Source organism: Pongo abelii, chromosome 13, assembly GCF_028885655.2.
Source record: "Pongo abelii isolate AG06213 chromosome 13, NHGRI_mPonAbe1-v2.0_pri, whole genome shotgun sequence".
NCBI lineage: Eukaryota > Metazoa > Chordata > Mammalia > Primates > Hominidae > Pongo > Pongo abelii.
This window is the reverse complement of record NC_071998.2, coordinates 23,140,676-23,162,298: the sequence shown is the minus strand read 5'-3', so window position 1 is coordinate 23,162,298 and position 21,623 is coordinate 23,140,676. Positions and strand designations below refer to the sequence as shown.

The following is a 21,623-nucleotide window of genomic DNA, read 5'->3' as shown; positions in this document are numbered from 1 at the left end:
GTGCTAGGGCAGGTTTCAATATAACTTGTGTTTGTCTGTGTTATAGATGGGCCCAAGCCACAGCTTCCCTCCTAGGGACCCTTCCAAAGAACTACTTGGAGGGTCTCATTGAATAGTTCCCAGGGAAAGGAGAGGAAGCCTCTGGGATATCTGGGGAAAGGTCTGAAGGTCATGGAAAAGATCCGAAGGTCACTCCTGGAGTTAGTGCAGGACAGAGTCAGGGTCTCAGAGGTCTGCAGAGCTGTTGGGTGTGTGTGCTCCATGTCCACCATCTCTCCATTGGCAGGATTCCTCAGAAGAATGGGTCCTACCCTGTCCATCAACCTCCCTTTAACTGCTTGGGGTGCAGGCACCTGAGAGGCAAGGAAACTCTTGGGGTAGGTGGGAACATAGCATTTGTCAGCCTGAGCTTTCGGCTCAGAGTGTGTGACCCCATCCTGTAGGAACTTTGGCATCTCGGTGGACATAAACACATGGGAACAGGTACTTGGGTGGGAAGACAGAATAGCTTTTTATTCAGTTAGATGTAAATCATATTTACAAGGAAGAGGTGGGGTGCACTGGGGAGCTGTATCAGGTCCAGGGTCCTGATGATTCTCCTTCGAGGGGACAGTCCTGCTGCCTCCTCTCATGCTCCCTGGGAGACTCTCCCTCCTCGGTCTCTCTGGGCCTGGCCTGCTGTGGGCAGCTCAGCCATGCAGGGTAGAGCTGGGAATGCAGATGGGGTGGTTAAAGCAGGAGAAAGAGTGTGGCAAGGCCAGCATGGGGTGGCTGCTCCAGGGCCCCTGAGCATAGCCTCCTTCTTGCATCTTGGGTTCAGGCTTCAAGCCCTGGTGAGGCTGGTGGGGTCTCCAGGGCTCCAGGCTGCTCACTGGGCTATGGCCCTTTAGGGGTCTGTGACCGCTCAGTCCTGTGAGGGCAGAAGAGGGGTGTGAGGGGCTGACTGACGCTCCCCTTTACCCACATCCCTCAGATTCCTCACCTCTTGCAGCCTTTGGAGCCCTTTCCCTTCTTGCCAGTCTTGGAGGGCCCCCTGTCCTTCCTGCAGCCCTGGGCTGGTTTCTGTGGGGATGGTGTCTTGTCTAGATGCTGCATCAGCTGCTGCACCCAGAGCTCCTTTGGGTCTGCACATAGCTCTGCCTGAGAGCGCTTGCGGGGCAAGAACCTGCGGGTGGGGGCTAGTAAGCCTTCTTAGTCTTGCCCACCATGCCCTCCCCACCCCGTCACCAGCCTGTACCCACCCCTTTGTGTCCACTCACAGGATAGCTGGGATGGAGCAGCCTAAGCTTGGTTCCTGCTTCCGGTAGCTGCGGACAACCTTGGCGGGAATCTTCCTTTGGCTGTACTTGAGGCAACAGTCCTGAGCTCCTCCATCACTGCCTGCAGGGTGGGATTCACAGGGAGCCAGGGGCTGTTGGCAAGCTCCTACCCAGGCCTCTTGATCCCCTTAGCCCCATGCAAGGCTCCTCCCTGCCTTGGTACCTTGGGTCCCGGGGATGCCAGAGGCCAGAACCAGGATAAGGAGGCTCAGAGCCAGTGACTGAGCCATGTCTGTGGTAGAGGGTGAGTAAGAGGCCAGAGCTGCAAGTTGGGGGTCTGTGCGTGGGCTGGGATTGGCCTGCTATTTATGTAGCTAGACACTTTCACTTCCCTTAACTTATCCCCACTCCTTTTCCTTCCTGAAAGCTGGATCTGCTGGCACCCAGCCCCACTTATCTCAAACTAAATGGACAGTCCTCAGCTGCCAAATTTTATGTCCTCATTAGTTGAATACGTCTGGGCCTGAGCCTTCCTTCTATTCCCAGCTACTGCTTTCATGCAGGCCTCACTCCTCTCTCCTGGAACACCATGACTGCTCCAGGATCCATACCCTTCCCCTCCTTCCAGCAAATCTGATTATTAAATTGTAAGAGTTCTTTTTTTTTTTTTTTTTGAGGCGGGGTTTAACTCTGTCACCCAGGCTGGAGTGCAGTGGTTGATCTTGGCTCACTGAAATCTCCGCCTCCTGGGCTCGAGTAATCCTCCCACCTCAACCTCCCCAGGAGCTGGGACTACAGGCAAGCACCACTGCGCCTGGCTGATTTTTCTATTTTTTGTAGAGACGAGGTTTCATGATGTCTAGCCCAGGCTAGTCTTGAGCTCCTGGGCTCAAACGATCTGCCTGCCTCAGCCTCTTGAGGAGCTGGGACCACAGGCACATGCCACCACGTCCGGCTACTGTTTTAATTTTTAATTTTTATTTTTTCTAGAGATGAGGTCTTGCTATGTTGCCCAGTCTGGTCTTGAACTCCCAGGCTCAAGCGATCCTCCTGCCTTGGCCTCCCAAAGTGCTGGAATTATAGGTATGAGCGACAGCACCTGGTCTGTAGCATAACCATTTTGATTCCCCTTTGCTTTCCTTTTCTATATATTTTATAGTTATTTTCCTAATGGATACCTTGGTGATTATAATTAACATTCTAAACTGATAACAACCTAGTTTGAATAATACCAACTTAGTTTCAATAGTATATAAACATTTTGGTCGTATATATTTTAGTCTCTTCTTTATATTGTTATTGTCACAGATTACATCTTTATACATTGTGTTCCCATTGACATAGATTTATAATTATTGTTTAATGCATTTTCCTTTTAAATTATATAGAAAAAAGTGGAGCTACAAACTAAAAATACAATACTAGCTTTTATCTTTTTTTTTTTTTTTTGACACAGGGTCTCGCTTTGTCACCCAGGCTGGAGTGCGGTGGCACAATCTCAGCTCACAGCAGCCTCGACCTCCTGGGCTCAAGTGATCCTTCCACCTCAGTCTCCTGAGTAGTGGGGCCACCATGCCTGGCTAATTTTTGTATTTTTTGTAGACACGAGGTCTCACTATGTTGCCCAGGCTAGTCTTGAACGCCTGACCTCAAGCAATTCACCTGCCTTGGCCTCCCAAAGTAATGGGATTACAAGTGTGAACCACTGTACCTGGCAATGTTGTTACTTTTTTTTTTTGAGACGGAGTCCCACTCTTTCACCCAGGCTGGAGTGCAGTGGTGCGATCTTGGCTCACTGCAACCTCCACCCTCCGGGTTCAAGCCATTCCCCTGCCTCAGCCTCCCGAGTAACTGGGATTATGGGCACCTGCCACCACATCCAGCTAATTTTTCTATTTTTTATAGAGCTGGGGTTTCACCATGTTGGCCTGGCCGGTCTCAAACTCCTGACCTCAAATGATCCGCTCACCTTGGCCTCCCAAAGTGCTGGGATTACAGACCTGAGCCACTGCGCCCGGCCTGCTATTGTTGTTATGTTTATCAGAGATCTTTGTTTCTTTGTGTGGCTGTGAGTTATTTTTTGTCCTTTTGTTTCATTCTGAAGGTCTTCCTTTAGCATTTCTTTGTTTGTTTTTTTGTTTTTTCTTTCTCCCTTTAGCTTTTCTTGTGGGCAGGTCTACTATTAATGAACTTCCTAAGTTTTGTTTATCTGGAAATGTCTTCTTTCTCCTTAATTCTTGCAGCATAGTTTTGCTGGATATATAGAATTCTTGTTTGACTTTTTTTTTCTTCAGTCTTTAAATATATCCCCCATTGTCTTTTGGCCTCCCATGGTTTCTGAAATCAGCTGGTAATCTTATTGAGAATCTCTTGTACATAATGAGTTACTTCTCTCTTGCTGCTTTTAAAATCATCCTTTTGTCTTTGGGTTTCAACAATTTGACTATAATCTGTCTTGGTGTGGATCTCTGAGTTTATCCTTCTTAGAGTTTGTGAACTTCTTGGGTATGTATATTCATGCTTTTCATCAGATTTCAGATGTTTTGTCATTATTTCTTCAATTTTTTTAATGCCCTGTTCCCTCTATTCTCCTCCTGAGACTCCTGTGATGAGGTACATTTGATGGTATCCCTGAGGCTTGTTTATTTTTCTTCTCATACTTGATAATTTTAATTGTCTTATCATCAAGAATACGGATCCTTTTTTTTCTGCTTAAATCAGTTGTTGATTGCCCCTAGTGAATTGTACATTTCAGTTATTGTATTTTTGCTTCCAGAATTTCTGCTTGAGTCCTTTTTTTCTTTTTACTAATTTCTATCTCTTTATTGATAGTTTCATTTTGTTCATACACCATTTTTCAGATTTCCCTTAACTCTTTGCCCATGGTTTCCTTCAGCTCTTTGAGCATATTTAAGACAGTTATTTTTTTTTCCCAAAAGGGCCATTATTTCCCAATTTAATTTGAGGTCATAATAAAATAAGCAACAAAACAGTATTTGAGATTTCAGCTTCTCACCCTTATCATCAAATCTCCCATCATCAATATTTATTGAGCATTTACAGTAAGACAGTTAAAGTCTTCATCTACTGTGTCCAATATCTGGGCTTCCTCAGGGATAGTCTCTGTCAAATTCCTGTCTTCCTGTGAATGGGCCGTACTTTCCTGTTTCTTTGTATTAGTAATTTTTTGTTGATAACTGGGCATTCTGAATATTACAGTGTGGTATCTCTAGAAATTCAATTTTTTCACTCCTTAGGGGTTGCTGATATACACTTGTTGAGAACTCTGCCATCAATTTGTGGTGAGTTTTTCAAACTGTTTTTTGCAAAGTGCGTATTCTTTGTTTTGTGGGGTTACTGAAGTTTCTGTTTATGACCTGACAAAGGGTTCTCTTCCTTCCCTGCAAAAAGGTTCTGTCCCTTTAAATCTTCTGATACACGTGGCTCAGGAAGATGCTGCAGCCCAAGAGGGCTGAAACCAAGCAAGCCTGTCCCTTAGGGAACCGGAAGACAAACCCAAATGCAAAACCCCTCATTTTTGGAGGACAGAGGTCCCCCTGCCCACTCGGTGGCCACCAGCTACTTCAGGAATGTGGGCTGCTATCCCCACTCTGTTGGTTGGTAGCTAGTGCATGCATTATGCTCTCTTCTGAAAGACCAGCAACCTCTCCCTTCATCAAGTACCACCCCGCCGCTTGTTATAAGTGTCCAATCAGGGTCCAGACTTCTGAAAGAGTCGATTCCAATTGCTCTTTCCACCTCAATAGTTGCTTTGGTGGAGGGACCAACCCCTATAACTTCTTACTCTGCCATTTTGTATGATGTTGTTTCTGTAGTTTAATTTTTAACATTTTAACATCTTTTATCCATTTGGAGTTTATTATGGTATATGATATGTGAGGATTATTGGGTCATAACTTAGAATCTGTATTTAAAACTGGGTTGGGACCTTAGAGTTGTAATCCTCACGTCAGAGCTGGAAAATCCATCTGGTTTCCAGAGTGCTAAACCCAGCAGCAAGTTCCTTACTTCTTGTTTTTTGAAGGATGGCTTATGACAGGATAGGGAAACCATAGGAAGAGGAGGAAATGAGTGTCAGGAGAGATGTAGTCAGGACAGCAATGGCCAGAGACAGAAATATTGGGTTGCTCTTGGGGAAGGATGCGATGCAGAGGGCATGGGGTTGAAGATGGAGGTACTGTTGGGAGTGGGATAAAGAGGTGGTGTTTCATTCCAAGGTCCACAGAGTAGAGGGGCTGGAATTTGGTGGCCTAGAGGAGAAATAATTGAGCTCTTGAGTCTGAGGTTTTCAGACTTAAGAGACCTTAAGGCTGAGACCTTAAGCAGGGCAGGGAGTGACTCTGCTGGCAAGAAGCTGGCGTTCCTGGAACAAGACTAGGCAAAAACAAGGAGATAAGATTTCTTGGATCTTTTACCTGGTCTACAGGCAGATCCTGGCACCAGAAAGTTTTAAATTCCCAGCTCCCTGGTTTCCCCACCTGCCTACATGGAAGTGACTAAGAAAGTAGTGAGCAGCCTATCTCTGAAGAATTCTCAGACAGATAGAATAGCATGGGCTTGGGAGGGGGGCATGCAGATAATTCCGAAGTCATATTATATTAGTTTGCTTCCAAACTTGGCTGCACTTCAGAATCACCTGGGTGACTTGTTAAAAACAGAGAATTAGAAGCAACACGCCAGACCGCCTTAAACAGAATCTCAGAATAGAGCCAATGAATGTGTATTTTTACCAAGTTCTGCAGGTAAGTCTAAGCACTTGGTGGGGTGGGGTTGGGAGAGCCACTTGGGCCTATTCTGCTCCCCGTCCCATACTCTAGATTGACACAGAGCCAGTGAAAGGGAACAAAGTTGGTCTGGGGAAAGGAAAGCTGGAGTGATGCCCCCCCCACCTCCCCTGGAGGAGGAAACTTTCTGGCCTGGCACAGATTGTAGAAAAAAAGGGGAGATGGCAGGGAAGAGGAGGGGGCTGTACCTTTTTCTTTCCTAAAAGCTTAGGCTTGCTCTCTCTGCAAGATACCTGCCTGTCTCCCTTACCCTTATTCATGCCATCAAAGAAGCTTCTTGTTGTGTCAGATGGTGTGCACAGCCCCCTAGGTCCCATCCCTGCCTGGTCTTCCTAGATGCAGGAATCTAGGTTGATTAGGCATCAACCCTAAGCCCCTACCTGTGAACTTGAGCCTGCAGTGGTAGAGCAGTCTCAGGGAGATGTTCCATCCTGGAGATATTGAGGTCTGTCTGCTTGGTCCTGGAGCTTAAAATCAAGGTTAGGAGCCCTAAGGAAAATGAAAGAAGCAGTAGGGGCTTTTCTGGAGGTGGAAACCTGGCTGGACAAAATCCAGTGCAGAAAACAGCTGCCCTGAGAGTGAGGATGGGATAGCGAGTCCCTACCCCGTCTCCAGTCTGTGAGTGGACCTGGTGGCGGGGGTGGTGAGAGGGAGGCACTGAAGCAGGGTAGAAGAGAGTGAGGAGCTTGGATGATGAGAGAGCCATTACCCTTTTCTGGGACCCCAAGTCTTCTGAGCCATTCCTCTGCCCTCAGCTGCTGGCCTGGGCTCATTGTACTCCACTGCCCCACTTGAACTCTAAGCTGGGTTTGGGGATTTGGAGCCTGCAGCTTTGACCCAAGCTCCTCTCAGTCCTCAGACCAGGCTGGATGCAGAGCTTGGGGAAGGGGACACAAAGACTCAGATGGCTGCACATCCGAGATGTGGGTCTCCATCTACAGTTCCAGTCCTCTGGGTGAAGGTGTTGGCTTGGTGAGCTCCTGAGAGTACCTGGCTACTTTGTGACAACCTCTGGGATGGCCTAGGTGCAGAGGAGTGCTTCACTGGTACCTGGGGTGAAGGATAAAGGAGGCACACATGGCTGACTTCAGCCCTACCCGTGATGATGAATTCAGCTCTAACACACTCTATCACCAGACTGAGATCCTGGGAGGGGGAGAGGAACTGTGCTTATTCACACCTACCTCAGCAGGCCCACTACCTCTCTAGGACAGGCACCTGGAGTAGACATCCTAGGTGTGGATGTTGCAAGAGTCTGGAAATCCCCTAATTGGAAAGGGCCACATTCCCTTCAGTCTCAGGCCCGTTTGCTCTTGCCTGGTGTGGTTTCCAGGGCAGCAGATGCTCTCAGCTTGGCAGGCAAGGGCCAGGGAGGGGTATGGCGGGAATTTCAGCTCAAGGGCTAGGCAAGTCCTGGAATAGGATTGGGGTGGGCTGGGGCCCATGGGCCTGTATATCCAACAAGGGTCAAAGGGCCTGGGTGCGTTGCTGCTCCTCGGTTCTCAGCGGAGCATTGAGCCCTCTAGAAATAAGATGCCCTGTGGACTGTGCAGCCATTACTGAATGAGCTACTCAGTTTCTGGGAGTCATAAGTGTGCAAAATGTGTGTGTCTAGTGTAGTTGCATGCATTCATCAATGTGTAGCTCTACCAAGGGTTAGGGTTAGAGTTAGGATTATGCTTAGAACAGCATTGATGTTGTGGTTCCAAATTGGATAGGGCTGGAATCATGGTGATGTTAAAGTAGGATTTGGAATTGGGTTTGTGGTTCCTGTTGAAATAGGTGTATCTTAGATGAGGATTGTGTTAGGGTTGGAGTAGGGCACTGCTTGCATTTAGGATTTGGATTAAGAGTGAGGAGATCTTAACCTAAATCCTAAATGATCTTAATCCAAGGAGATAAATTTTGTGTTGGAGGTTGCTTTTAAGTTTTCTCTCTCTCCTTTTTTGTTTGCTTTGTTTTGTTTTGTTGAGACAGGGTCTCACTCTGTCACCCAGGCTGGAGTGCAGTGGTGCAATCTCAGTTCACAGCAACCTCTGCTTCCCAGACTCAAGCTGTTCTCCAGCCTCAGCCTCCTGAGTAGCTGGGACTACTGATGTGACCCACCATGCCCAGCTGTTTTATTTTATTTTATTTTTGTACATTTTTTTTTTGTAGAAAGGGGGTTTCACCATATTGCCCAGGCTGGTCTCAAACTCTTGAGCTCAAAGTGATCTGCCCACCTCAGCCTTCCAAAGTACTGGGATTACAGGTGTGAGTCACTGCACCCGGCCTGGTTTTAAGCTTCCAAGCTAGTCTGGAGAGGGACTTACGCTTTTGCATAACGTGTGGTATTGATCTGATATAGATGACAAGTTGTTGGCTGTTTTCCAGGACCTCCACAGTTGAGGGGTACAGAGTGGCCCCTGCAGCTATGATCCAACTAGGGGAGGGAGGCATTCAGCTCCTGGGGAGAGGGCAGATCAGTTTTCTATCTCAAACTTATTTGGCCATGCAAACATTTTTGGATCACATCCACCAGCATTATCTGTCTGGGTACAGTTGTTCCCAGAGTCTTATTTGAAAAACTATGGTTTAGAGTTTTCTTTGCGAATGGGGTTGGAGTTGGGTTTAGAGGTATGGTCAGTAAGGTTGGGATTGTGGTTAACATGAAATTTAGGCTAGAGCTACATATGAGATCATGTCTTGTGTAAGGGTTTTCTAACTGGGGAACCAGGACCTGGTTCTTCATGGTTTCCTGAGGATAACGTGGACTAAGTGTGTCTACATGGTTTATTCTTCCCTTGTGTCTGCTATGTCAAAGAGTCCGAGAGTCAGGACCCTTCAAGGATGGAGCCCGCAGTAAATTGGGGGCCCTTGGGGAGATGGGTGTGTAGGTGAAGGATGAGGCTGCTGAAGAGGGCAGTGGACTCTCTTCCTGACCCTGATATTCTTTAAGAGCACACAGCCACATTGTTGAGACCAGGGGTATGCACGTGAATCCAAAGCTATCCTATTAAAGGACAAGCAATAGGACAGAAATGACACACCAGAATTTAAAGGAGAGATGAGCCTGGTCTGAGGTGGCCTAGAGGATTTATGGAGGAGAGGGGCTTTGCAGGATGGATTTGGACTGCATTTGTGTCTGTGGGTCTGTGAGATGGGTTCTGTGTGCAAACCTGTCTTTGTGTCTGCATGTGTGTTTGTGCCCGTGTCTGCTCGGGCATGTCTGATGCAGGGTGTTCATGGGTCCATGTGAGTTTGTCTTCCTTGACGTGTTTGTCCTTACTCTGAACTAGTTTCTGAGTGGCACGGTTGACTTGTGTCTTTTTCTGTATGTACCTGTGTGGTGGGATGTCTGTGTCCATGTGTCTTTGACTGTGTGTATGTGATTCTTCCCTGGCCCCTTACTGTATCTTCCATCTCCCCTGACATACCCCAGCTGCTAGCACAGTTTACCGCAAGGAGGGCTTCCCTTCCCGCCGTCTGGATTCCCATGGGTCAGTCTGCCTGCCCAGGGACCTGCCCCTGTGGCCTTTGTAGTAGGCCTGACCTTGGAAGTGACACATTCTGGAAATCCCCTAGTATGCTACTTGCTTAGCCACTAGCTGAGTGTTTATAGTGGAGGAGAGGGACAAGGCAGGAAAGGGGGGCAGTTGGCAGCACCCACCCCTCCTTCTGGAAACTGGATCTCACTGGCCCCTTCCCAGGCCCCCCTCTCCCTCCCCATGCTCTCTCAGGGTCCTGGCGTCACTGTCTCTGGGCCTGAGAATGCACAGACCTCTGCAAGCCTGGTCAGCCCTGTGAGGCATCTGGTCCTTTGTATCCCCAAGCACTTTACATGCCTGCTTTGTGCTTACCTCTCATATTCCCACCTGAGCTCAAGGAAGTCCTTCCTTCTCTTCTGTCCCTGCAGAGGACACAGGGGCTATTCTGGCCCTTCCATCTATGGCAGGCCTGGCCTAGACCATGGGCTCCAGAGGCCAGGTAGAGTATTCAGCCCTGGTTGGCTGGTTAAGCAGCAGAGACCCAGCCACCCCCGACATGGTGCAGGAAGCAGTGTCTCCGTAGAGTCTATTCCTGTGTTCATCCTGTGTCCCTTGCCCTCCCTGCCTGGGCTGCAGTGAGCAGGTATAGAAGTGAAGCAGTCACAGTCCCTGCCCTCAACAACTCAACGTTGAACACAAGTGATGTTGTGGAGAAGCCACCCTCCTCCCACTGCTGGTGGTCTATTTCCTGAAATTCCCTCCAGCCATTTCTGAAGTGGCCTTCTGGAAAGCCCAAGAGAAGAGCTCTAGAAGGTTGGGGCCATTCACCATTCACCAAAGACCCCAAGCAAGCACTGATGTATTCCTAGCATCTACCCCCAAACCTGAAGTAGTAAATTTTCTTTTTTCTTTTTTGAGATGGAGTCTGCCTCTGTCACCCAGGCTGGAGTGCAGTGGCACGATCTTGATCTCGGGTCACTGCAACTTCTGCCTCCTGGATTCAAGTGATTTTCCTCCTTCAGCCTCCTGAGAAGCTGGGATTACAGGCGCACACTACCATGCCCGGCTAATTTTTGTATTTTTAATAGAGACAGGGGTTTCACCACGTTGGCCAGATTGGTCTTGAACTTCTGACCTCAAGTGATCCATCTGCCTCGGCCTCCCAAAGTGTTGGGATTACAGGTGCGAGCCACCGCGCCTGGCCTGAAGTAGTAAATTCTTGAGTTTGTACTCTACATGTGAATTTTACTTCTTGCCTCTCTTCACCGTAGGGAAGATAGAAGGTGGGGTTGTGCTGGGGTTATGGGATGGGATGAGCAAAGCTTCATCCGCCATCAGCATCCTGCATGAATCATAGGCTCTGACCCTGACTTTGCTTAGCTCTCAACTTTGCTGAGAACTCAGAATCCTGAAGGTATCAGTTCCAGCTCATCTTTGCCCCCAGTTCTATGTCATGGGACTTTAGTTAGCGGCATGAGCCCATGCTGGCCTCAGGCAGGTGGGAGCCTGTAGGGAACCATGGGAGGGACCTGCTCCACCCTAAACCAGGATGTGTGCATGCTAACCCCTGGCTCCCTACCCGATGCTGCTGTGACCCTCCTGAGTCAATTCCCTTCATTCTGGGCCTCCCTCTATTCTCCTAGCTGTGTGGCTGCCTGCCCTGCTCCCACCAGGCAGGGAGGATGTGCCTGTCACAAGACCTCCTTTGATCTTTGGGGATGCTTTAGGAAAACATCTGTTGAATGTTGGTTCAGCAGGTTTGGGCCTTGTGTCTCTCTGCCCTGGGGACCATGTATGGCTGGGCCCTTATCCCTTAGGCACAGAATCAGCATTCAGAGCAGGGACACATCCATGCTTCTTTCCATCCTGGCTCTTCTGTATCCAAGCAGTGGACACATTGTGCTAAATGCTGGGGTCCTATCAGAAGAAACAAGTCCTGCCATCACCTCCTCCTAGTGACGAGATGGTGAGTGATCCTGGGTTTCCTTAGGAACCAGGGGCATCCCACTGTCCCTCAAAACATGTCATAAAGAAGTCACAGCACTTCCTTCCCTTTTTCCAGCTCTTGGCTCCTCTGTGGTAGGTCAGAAGGGGAATGCAGAGGTGCCACCACCTGAGGGATAATAGCTGTCCAAAATCGATGTCCCTTCCATCTTCTCAGGGCAGCTTCATTGTCTTCCTGCTTCCCAATCCCCTCATCCCACCCATATAACCTCCCTGGTCCCTCACCTCACTGAGCACTAGGATGCCATCTCTGCCCTGTTTCTCCATCTCCAGCTTCATGCTCTTGCGCAGGCTCCATGCATTTAGAGCTTTCTCTGTGATCTCTCCTGCTGGTACAGTCTTCCAAGAGCACCTGCCGCACAGATATCAGCAGCAGCTTTGGTCACCTTTTCACCCACCTGCTTGGGATCTAACAGAAACTTTCCATGGTAACTTCCAGAATCTTTCTCCACCTCCAGCTTTCCAGCTTTGGTTCTCCATACGGTTCCCCCTTCCCACAGGCATGGTCCCTTCCCAGGTCCTCACTCATCCCTCTGGGTCTTTGCCCACACTCCCTTATATGTGGAGGAATCCTTTCTTCTAATCCATGAAGTCCTCCCCCATTAACTCTACCTTCTCTCTACCACCAGTGAAGTTCTGTTTTTAGCCAAAGCCAGCCTGTCAACTTGGGGACTTGCTCCCATTCCTTAACTTCTGCACCACAACATTGTTCCAGCAGTTCTCTCCTTGAGCTCCTGCATCGTTAATTTATCCATCTCAACTGGATGTTTTCCATTAACATCTACCATGCTATGTCTCCAGTCTTTTTTGAAAAGCCATTTTGGGTTCTAATGCCTCACATTTCTGTATCTTTATTTGAACAACCTCTTTGAGGAGTTTATATTACCCTTTCTAACACTAATTGCTCTCTTTCCATTCTCTCTCTCTCTCTCTCGATGGAGTTTTGCTCTTGTCACCCAGGCTGGAATGCAATGGCACAATCTGGGCTCACTGCAACCTCCACCTCCTGGGTTCAAGTGATTCTCCTCAGCCTCCTGAGTAGCTGGGATTACAGGTGCGCACCACCACGCCCAGGTAATTTTTGTATTTTTACTAGAGACAGAGTTTCACCATGTTGGCCAGGCTGGTCTTGAACTCTTGACCTCAGGTGATCCGCCCGCCTCAGCCTCCCAAAGTGCCGGGATTACCTGTGTGAGCCACCGCGCCCAGCCGTCCACTCTCTCTTGAATCCACTCCAGTCACACCTTCATCTCCATCATTTACCTGAGGCTGCTCCTCTTAAGGTCATAAATGATCTCTGTGTGGCTAAATCTAACACTCCTCATCTTAGTTGGCTGACTGGCAACTTTTCATGCAGTTGATCTCTCCTTGAAAAACTTTCTTGTTTGGCTTCTAGTATTTCACACTCATCTTGTTTTCCTTCCATCTCACTGGCTACTGCTTGTCAGTTTCCTCTGTTTACTAGTCCCTCCTTTACTTTCCAGTTTCTTAACATAGAAGAGTCTCAGGGCCCACTCCTTAGATGTCTCCATTTACACTTAGTTGTTTGGTGTGTTATCCAGTTGCATAGTTTTTTCTGTCTCTCTCTCTTTGTATTATCTGAAGCCAGGACCCTCCCTGAGGACCATCAGGCTTCTGTGTTGAGGATAAACTGTTGGTTGAATGGTCTCAGGATGAAATGGGGAGATTAGTTATGATGCTACTGGAGTGATGGTAGCAGTAGAGAGGGTGAGAAGTGGGCATTTTCTCGATGCATGCTTGAAGGTAGAGATAACAGGATTTACTGTGGGTTAAGAAAAAAATCAAGGATAACACCATTGTTTTTGTCCTAAATAACTGGAAAGATGGAGCTGCCTTTCACTGAAGTGAGAAATATCATGAATAGAGTGGGTTTGGTATGTGTGATTGAGTGGTGGTGAAAGGTAGACAACCAGTTCATTTATTTTTGTATGGTTTGAGATGAATATTGGACTTCCGAGTTTATAATTTGACTGGACAATTTGGGAGTAATAGACTGTCGACCCCATGGGATCATGAGCTCCACTGGGTCAAGGCCTGTGTCATGTTCATTGATGTGTTTTGCATAGTTCTTGGCACGTAATAAACACTCAAATATTTAATTGTTGAAAACAAGATGCTTCTCAAAGTAATTTTTATTGTGGGTTCCTCCTCACCAGCTGATTACTTCCTCCTGTGGCACTACCACACACCTCATAGCCCCATTACAATGATCAATGCTTTGTCTGTCTCCACAGCCCTGACTTTGGATTCAACTAATGTAAGGTCTTACTATGCGTTAGCCACTCTCCTAGGCCCTGGAGTTACGGGACAGTGGAAAACATTCTGGTGGGATGGATGGTAAATGTTCAGAAATCAAGCGTGACCTTTAACTTCAGTGCACTCTAGATAAGAGCTTTTCTTCTTTGATGTGGATTGGTGACCCATCTGAAAGGTAAGTTAAAGCTCTTTCCCTAGACAGGAAGGACTTTTTAGCTTCCCTCACACCTTCCCTTAACACAATACAGCAGAGACAAGGAGCAGACAGACAATGTATTGCTGAGAAATATAGAGTGTATTTCTAGTGGCATCTGTCCCACCTGCACAGTTATGGAAATGACAATACTGGTCCTCTGGAGGGCTGCAGCAGTTGGGGAGCCTATAAACCCTTTTTCATGGCTCTGCGTGTTCTCCTTGAGCAGACCAATGTTTCTATCTGAGGTGAGGGTCAGGGGCTAGGTTGGGTGCCCTGGTTTGGTGGCACAAGCCTCTCGAGGACAGTGACGAGGGCAGTGGCGGGGGTAGCCCAGGGCTGAGGCAGAGCCAGGTTGTCTGGAGTGTAGCCGGAGCTTATTGTCTAGGGACTGGGGACCATCCAAGAAGGCTGGGCCCACCAGCTTCTGAGCAGGACGAGATTGGGCCTTGGAGCACCTTGTCGGCTTCTCTGTCTTATTTTTCCCTACAGGGCTCTTGGCTGGAGCCACGCTCTTTGCAACATTTTCTTTTCTGGTTTTGGCCACCTTCGCAGCGGCTGAGAACATGGAGTCCTCATGCCCTTTGCCTTTTGTCTTGGGGTTAATATGCTGCAGAAAACATTTAATTTTATTTCTCAAGCTAGACTCTGGAAGGCTGGGCTTCTTTTGAGTATGGGCTGGCATCACCAGCCCATGCAAAACCTGGCCTTGCAAAGTTTGGCCCTGCAAAGGCTTACCCTGAGTTGGTTGGCTCAGGAAAGCCTGACCCTGTGAAGCCTGGGGCACCACAGTCCGGGCATTCTCAGGAATTGTTGCTGGTTCAAGGATGACAGTTAGCTCAGTTTGACTGTCTTGCAGGTCACTGTCAGATTCTTTCTCCCCAGGGACTCGTGGAGGTAGCTGTGGGAGCTTAAGCTGAGGGTGATGCTGGGGGCTGTGTTGACAGGGATCAGCAAGATGAAAGCTACGGCTCCATCGCCAGGACCCTGGGGGTGTCTTGTTTGGAAGCATCCCTGCTGGCCTCTGGTCTTCAGCAGGGCGTCTCTCTTCTCTGGTTGAGGAGCGCCCAAACCCCGCATCCCCTTCTCTATGGTCCCTGGCTGCTTTGGTTTCCTCTGGGTCCTCTCTCTTTCCTGCTAGCATGGGGACATGGGCTGGGTCCTTGCTCTTGCCAGGGCTTTGGGGCTCAGGGCCACAGGGTTCCTCCAGGCTGGGGTTGTTCACACTGGCCTCTACCTGAACACAAATCATGTGGGCCTCTGTCATGTCCCCACTGGGTTGTAAGATCTTGGAGACCAAGTGGGCAGAACCCTGGGGTACAGCTTTGGAACTAGATTGCTTTTGGTTCTGCTGCACTGCCTTCAAGTCATTGGCCAGCTGTTCTTTAAGGTGAACCCCTTCTGCATTAGGGGCAGGAAGAGTGTCTGGTGGGATGGGTAGTTCCTGGAGCAATGTCTCCCCTTGGTGGTTTAGACTTTCAAGAGACTTCTGTGTGGATATGTTCTCTGGTGCTGCAGCAGTTTGTTCCCTGGACTTCCTTGCCCTAATGGGAATTCCCCATTGTATCTCTAGGACCTTTTTTCTCAGGTGGAAGTTTAGTTTGGTCAAGATATGTGTCTGGAGTGAGTGAGGGCTAGTAGGATGTGTCTGGCTTTCTAGAGGTAGTGTCTCCATTGTTCCTTTTACTGGCACTGCAGGCTGGAACTCTTTTGCAACTTCTGTACAACTCTCCTTGTTGCCTTGAGGGCATGGCCCAAGACTTATACACTGTTCTTCAAATGAAACCATCTGAATCAGAGGCTCTGCTGGGATTTCCATAGGACTAGGCACCATCTCTGTGACGACAGATTGGCTAGTGACTGCCGGGGCCAGGGCCCTGGGGAGCGCCACATAATACAGAGCAGGCAGCCCCGACAGGAAGGCCAGATGCTTGTGCCGTAAAGTTGTCTCCAGTTTCTCAATGGCTTCCACAGACAAGACTCGGAGCAGCTTAGGGTGTTCAGTGACAGTACCTGGTAAAGCCTGTTGCTGCTGATCAAGGGCCGTTGGCATCCAGGGCATAACTTTGTGATGTAGGTCTGGGTCACTTGCTGTCTGCAGTTCCAGGAACTGGCTTTCTGGAATGCAGGTTAAAGGAGCCACTGCCAGGACCCCAGAAATTCTGCAGTCCCAGGACCTATGTACACAGGCAGGGATCTTGCCCTGGTGGATCTGTCCACATTTGGAGTCGATGTGGTTCTGCAGTATTGCCTTGACCTGAGTTAACAAGTGTGGCATGGGGATGGACACTGGGGCCACAATGGGTGAGAGCACATCGCAAGCCCCGTTAGCCTCTAGGGCTACAGGCTTGGGGATGCTCACGTTGGCTAGGGCTGTGCTGCTGCAGGACACAGTCTGCTGGTCAGTGGAGGTAAGGAGCAACTGGATGGACTGCTGGATCTTCTGAGGCAGGCCCCAGCGATGGTGAATCAACCGTTTCTGGATGTGGAATTCCAGCAGCTTCCGGGCATGCTCCGGGAAGAAGAGTAGTTCCCTGGTGAGCACTGAGATGGACTTCCCTGTCTGGGAAGCTGTCATGGTCTCAGGAGACTGAGCTTTGCCACAGGGCTCATGCTGCATGAGGCACTGGGTGTGCTGAGACCTCTGGAGGGCAGCTGGCCAGCCCCACTGAAGCTGGAGTTGCCTCTGTAGCAGGTGCCACTCCAAGGCTTCATACTCGGCCAGAGTCAGAAATGGGACTTTGATCTGAGCTCGTTGATGGTCAGATGGAGACACCCAATTTGGGGAAAGTGGGGAAGAGGGTGGGGCTGACTGGGGTGAAGTATTAGGGAGCAGTTGGGGGAAGGAAAGCTCATTCAAGAGAAAAGGATCCTTCAAGGGGGGCTTGGGCACTTTTTCATTCTTGGGGGGGCCTTGAGATCCCATGAAAGTGGCAACCAGGGACTCACTGTGCAGAGAAGGGAGCCCACAGAATAGCTGGCTGTATTTCTGCTGGAGATCACTCCCTGAGTCATTATCTTGTCCCCCAGACTGTGGATGGGGGCCACTTAGGGCTTTAAGGGCTGGAGAGGGCAAGGCTAGAGCCATAGGGTTTGGACTTTGCTGACAGTGGTGTCTTTGTTCTGGGTTCGTAATGGACCATTCAGAAACCCAGAAGGTCTGGATGGGCTGGCCAGCCACACGTGAACACCAGGTCTGGAGGGAAATGGTCTCAAATCTTTGAAGAGAGACCTGAGGAGTATTATTCAGGTTGAAAGAAACTGGCTGGTCATTTCCAGGTTGGTAATACAATGGTGGGTTTGGCATAAGCTGCCTCAGGGACTCCTCCACACGTCTTGGGAGCCCCCACCTCTGGAAATGCGTCCATTTTTTAACATGTACCTCAAGAAGCCTCAGCACTTCAGGACTGAGAAATGGCAGGTGGGCAGGGAGGACCATATGCAAGGCCATCGGATGCATCGGGTTCGGGGTTTCTGGGTTCAGGGACAGCAAGGAGACCTGGGAATTCAAGTGATGCTGGCCTTGGTTTTCCTGGACAGAGCTGGGGTTGCTCTGCATCATCTCCTCCTGGTTCAGTGGAGCCCTTGGCTCCTCAAGCCTTGAAGAAGCCATCGTGTTTGGGCCCCGGAGCACATCTGGCACTTGAAATTCCGGCCCTAGGTGGAGGTGATCAGCCCAGTAATCTTGTATGCCATCTGCATACTTTGACTGGGCAGCTGACTGGGTTAAAGATTTCTGATCCGTTAATTGTGACAGTGTTGGGGTTACAGATGACAGTGAAAGCTCTCTGGTGTGCCAGGAATGAAACTCCAGACTCTGATCTAAAGACATACTAGACATAGACAGTGTCTCTAGGCAAGAGGAGCCCTGCAATGGCCCCGATAAAGTCAGGGAGATCTGGTTGTTCTCACCCACCAGCAATTGCTGAATCTCCAGAGCCATGGCATTGCAGATTTGGCAGCAGGGATCTGCACACAGGATTCGCCGCACACTTCCCTCCGGAGGAAGCCAGCCCTGGCTGGGAAGGGAAACACGGCAAAATTAATGATGGAGTGACATCTGCCTTCTTGGAAGAGTGTGGGCTGGAGTTGGCACTCTCCTTTCCCAGTCCTGAAAACCCTGGGGCCTATACCATCTTGTTGTCTACCTGTCTACTTTCCTTGCTAAGAAAATGCCATTTGGCAAGGTATGGTGGGCTGGGCTGATGGTCTGGAGCTTGTTGGGCAAGGACTCAGACAACCCATGGGAGGGCATGGCCCTCAGAGAGGGCTGGGAGTTGGAGTCAGTTCTCTGTTGACCTTGTTGAAAAGCTGAACTAGGAGAACGGAACCAGGCAGTTAGCTGATGGGGCATCACCAGGAACATCACCAGTTAGAACCCAGACCAGTCTCATTTGAGGCTAAGAAATCCAAAGCCTGTATTCAGTACTTCTAAGCTGTAGAAAATGAGGTCCTTGTGGGACTTCTGCATTCTGGGGTATTTGGTACCCCTAATGTTATACCCAGCATCTCTTGGGAACCAGTCCTGTTCTCTAGAGCTCTTAAGGAGAGGATAATATAATAGACTCCTGTCTAAGGAGTGTCCCAAGTACTGGCCTCACTGAAGACAGAACTGGAGGAGGTCATGTCAGCAGAGTCTAGCCAGAGTCAGGTATTTTCCCTTGAAAGGGTATAGCTTTATTCCCTTGAAAGAGTATAAAGAGAATAAGACAAGGATGACTTCTTTATTCAAAACTCATTCTCTTAACTGGGTAACTTATCTCATGGCTGAGTGCAGCTCCATGTAATATGTTTTATGAATTATACACTAGTAAAATCCTGAATCGTAGAACTGCTGTTACCCTAGCACAGAACCGAACTGGGCGTCTCATCTCTCCTGAGACATGTGAACCCCACTCTTCCCTGGCAACCCTCTCAACCAGTGTCCCTGCTTCCACTGTGTATGTCTCCCTCCCAGCCATTATCTTTCTCCTTAGTCCTGCCCCAGGCCAAGCCAAGAAATCATCATAGGCCAGGCTGGTTGTTGATAGAGTGCAAAGAGCAATAGATCACCTTTTAATGATGGAGAGCAGCTTCTGTGGCTTCTCAGCTTCTTCCCAGGAACGTCTCCTAGCTGAGGAATGGGGAGACAGTGTTATATGGCATGGGATAATTTCATAGGCATCCTATAGGAAGCTGAATAGTAAGGCCTTTGACTCTCATCAAGAAAAGACTACAATCCTGAAAAGTCTGTACTCTAAGGCATGTGTGAGTATGGCATCACTATAACACAATGTCCCATATCTAATTTCATTTGATTTTTACAACCACAATGTGATTGAGGCAGGATTGTCAGTGTTTTGCTCATTTTGTGGATAAGAATAAGAGATGAAATGACTTCCACAGGGTCATAAAACTAGTAAGTTATAAAATTAAGAACATCTGCTCTACTTTCATAATTCTTCATTTCCAGGGCATTGAGGTACAGGATTTTGGAACATTCTCAAGTTATGATTTCCCACCCATGGAAGTTTCAGTCTGGGGAACGGGAGTCTTCAGTGGCAGAGCACCTGGCTCTTGGCTCCAGAGGTCACAGAGGGACAGGATTCATGGGAAACACCCACAGTGGAAGGGAGTCAGAGGAGAGATTGGGACTTTACCTGTTGATGCTGCATCTCTAGCTCTTTGCCTGACTTTTTGGTGACACTTAGAAGACAAAAACATTAGAATGTGAAGCTAGGACACCATTTTCTTTCTCATGTCCAAAATGAGACAAAACTTACATACATTTTTCACTCCCTTTCAATATATCTATCTGTATTTTATACACTCTCCTGAACTTCCTTTGCCTATTCCACCTTTTTACCCCATTTTCCTTCTCTGCTTATTTCGGATTCTCTTGGAGGCTTTTCTAAATTCTATACCTCCCATCTGATTCAGAGAAGTCCTGCTGGATACTGAGGATGACACAGGAGGAAAAGCAGAACAGACAAAAGGGTAAATGGTTCTAACAACCAAAGGACTTCTGCTTACAAAGCCCACCAACCAGAAAAATCCCCCATATTCAGAGATCTTCCGAGATCCAGCAAGATATACTTCATATTATCTAGTTCTCAACCCAAGCCAAATAGAGAGGTTCTTGGCTTTTCAATCAGAGTGTGTTGCGGGAAGGGCCTGGTAAGGAATTATAGTCTCTGAGAAGAAAAGTATTACACAAAGGTAACTGAAGATATGTTATAAAAATTCTGGGGTGGGGATTATAAGGGGGCACGCTAAGAACTTATAGGCTTCTTATCTGAGGCTTATTTAGTTCATTTGGGATCATAGCCCTACCCGGCAGCAGCTCCTTTTAGGTTCCGAACTCAATTTATGGTGGCTCCTTTTCACTTGCCAGATAATTACAATAATGATGAAGATGGAGCCATAGGTGTATAAGGGATATTCAACATCCCACAGAACAAAAGTAGGGCTCAACATGGTCTAAACCTCATTAGCATGAGATCAGCCATCCCTCTATCTCGGCATTCAGGGTTCTGGTGCCTAATGATGGCCAGTGCTAGGCCTTGTCATGTCCACCTCACAGAAGATGGAACTAGGCCACCAGACTGCATCACAAAGCCCTCCTGTTTCATAAGGTACATGTAGTAGGGAAGCTCGTGTGGTGATTCAGTCTGTAGATGAGGGTGTTTTGAGTCTGGGACTGAAGGTGCCACAAGCAGTGTCTATTTCCTAGTCTGTCTTCACTTTCCACTCTCTATACCAGCCTGATGTCTCGGCTCTCTCCTTCACAACTGTATGGTCACCTGTCCTCAGAAAACTGAGTGCTTTGGCACAGGGGTCATCTCATAAGAAGGGGTGGATAGGCCGGAAGAACCTCCACTAACTCTCCCACTAGTTTTGGAAATATACCTGAGAAACACACATGAATTTAGGGAGGGCGGAGTCTGGTTATGGCTTGGAAATGGAGATCTTTGACGTTTCAGGCAATGGGTGATTGGTAACAGAGGTGCAGGAAGGGGACCATGGCTGATGTGGTAGGGTGGTAGGGAGAGGCCACGGTGGTCGTACGTATCTGGTCTGTGTGGCCTCAAGCTTGCAGATGGGTGGGGAGAGACTGTAAATGCTACCTTCCATGGAGGCACATTCATGCTCAGGGAGATGAATGCCTGCAGAGATGGGTTAGTGGCCGCTTCTGACTGTGGGTCACAAGTGACTAGTTGCTGTTCATGATTGGATGTATGCTGTTTGCCTGAGGATTTTTTTTGTTGTTGTTTATTTTTCTCAAATCTGGATTTTGTAAATTTTTAGGCAGGGCATGTGTTTTCCAATTCAGCTTCAGGACCCATTACTTCCATAGCCAGACTATTGACTTACCTGCCTAGCTTTTGTAGATATTGTGATATGCCACCAACACCTCAGTACTCCTGAATTTCCTTGAGAGAGTTCTGCTCTGGTAATGGTGGTCTCAGGCCAAGAAACCTTTGGGCTGAAAGATCTCTGAAGAGGCTTTGGTCCTTCCTCAGTATCCAGCCCACCCAGCAGATGTGGTAAGCACCCAATATGTGCTCAGCCCTAAGCTGGAGAGTGTTGAGGATACAAAGACATTTCAGCTGCATTGGCTTTCTGCTTTCAAGATACT

The 21,623-nt window shown here is 48.4% G+C and overlaps 2 protein-coding genes across 2 annotated transcripts; both read right to left on the bottom strand.

The window, feature by feature from the left end:
• Positions 1-357: 357 nt before the first annotated feature.
• On the bottom strand, positions 358-5,466 carry CCL21 (C-C motif chemokine ligand 21). The gene is made up of 4 exons (XM_024252445.3): positions 1,483-5,466; positions 1,260-1,380; positions 983-1,165; positions 358-910 (listed from the first exon to the last, which is right to left on the bottom strand). Exons 1-4 carry the CDS (start codon positions 1,547-1,549, stop codon positions 877-879), a joined length of 405 nt encoding a protein of 134 aa, XP_024108213.1. The 5' UTR covers positions 1,550-5,466; the 3' UTR covers positions 358-876.
• Positions 5,467-14,088: 8,622 nt separating this feature from the next.
• Positions 14,089-20,536, bottom strand: LOC100451618 (protein SPATA31F1). The gene is made up of 4 exons (XM_002819663.5): positions 20,318-20,536; positions 19,645-19,690; positions 19,058-19,118; positions 14,089-18,024 (listed from the first exon to the last, which is right to left on the bottom strand). The coding sequence occupies exons 1-4, from the start codon at positions 20,459-20,461 to the stop codon at positions 14,268-14,270; spliced, it is 4,008 nt and encodes a 1,335-aa protein (XP_002819709.4). The 5' UTR covers positions 20,462-20,536; the 3' UTR covers positions 14,089-14,267.
• Positions 20,537-21,623: the final 1,087 nt, after the last annotated feature.

Bases quoted from the DNA above. Each gene is read 5' to 3' on its own strand.
- LOC100451618 (XM_002819663.5), bottom strand. From the start codon at position 20,461: ATGTTGAGCCCTACTTTTGTTCTGTGGGATGTTGAATATCCCTTATAC. The intron at 19,691-20,317 runs GTAGGGCTATGA...TTGTCTTCTAAG, and splicing joins CTAAAAGGAGCTGCTGCCGG to TGTCACCAAAAAGTCAGGCA. The intron at 19,119-19,644 runs GTAAAGTCCCAA...CCCATTCCTCAG, and splicing joins TAGAGATGCAGCATCAACAG to CTAGGAGACGTTCCTGGGAA.
- CCL21 (XM_024252445.3), bottom strand. From the start codon at position 1,549: ATGGCTCAGTCACTGGCTCTGAGCCTCCTTATCCTGGTTCTGGCCTCT. The intron at 1,166-1,259 runs GTGAGTGGACAC...CCCCACCCGCAG, and splicing joins TGCTCCATCCCAGCTATCCT to GTTCTTGCCCCGCAAGCGCT. The intron at 911-982 runs GTGAGGAATCTG...CTGCCCTCACAG, and splicing joins GGCTCCAAAGGCTGCAAGAG to GACTGAGCGGTCACAGACCC.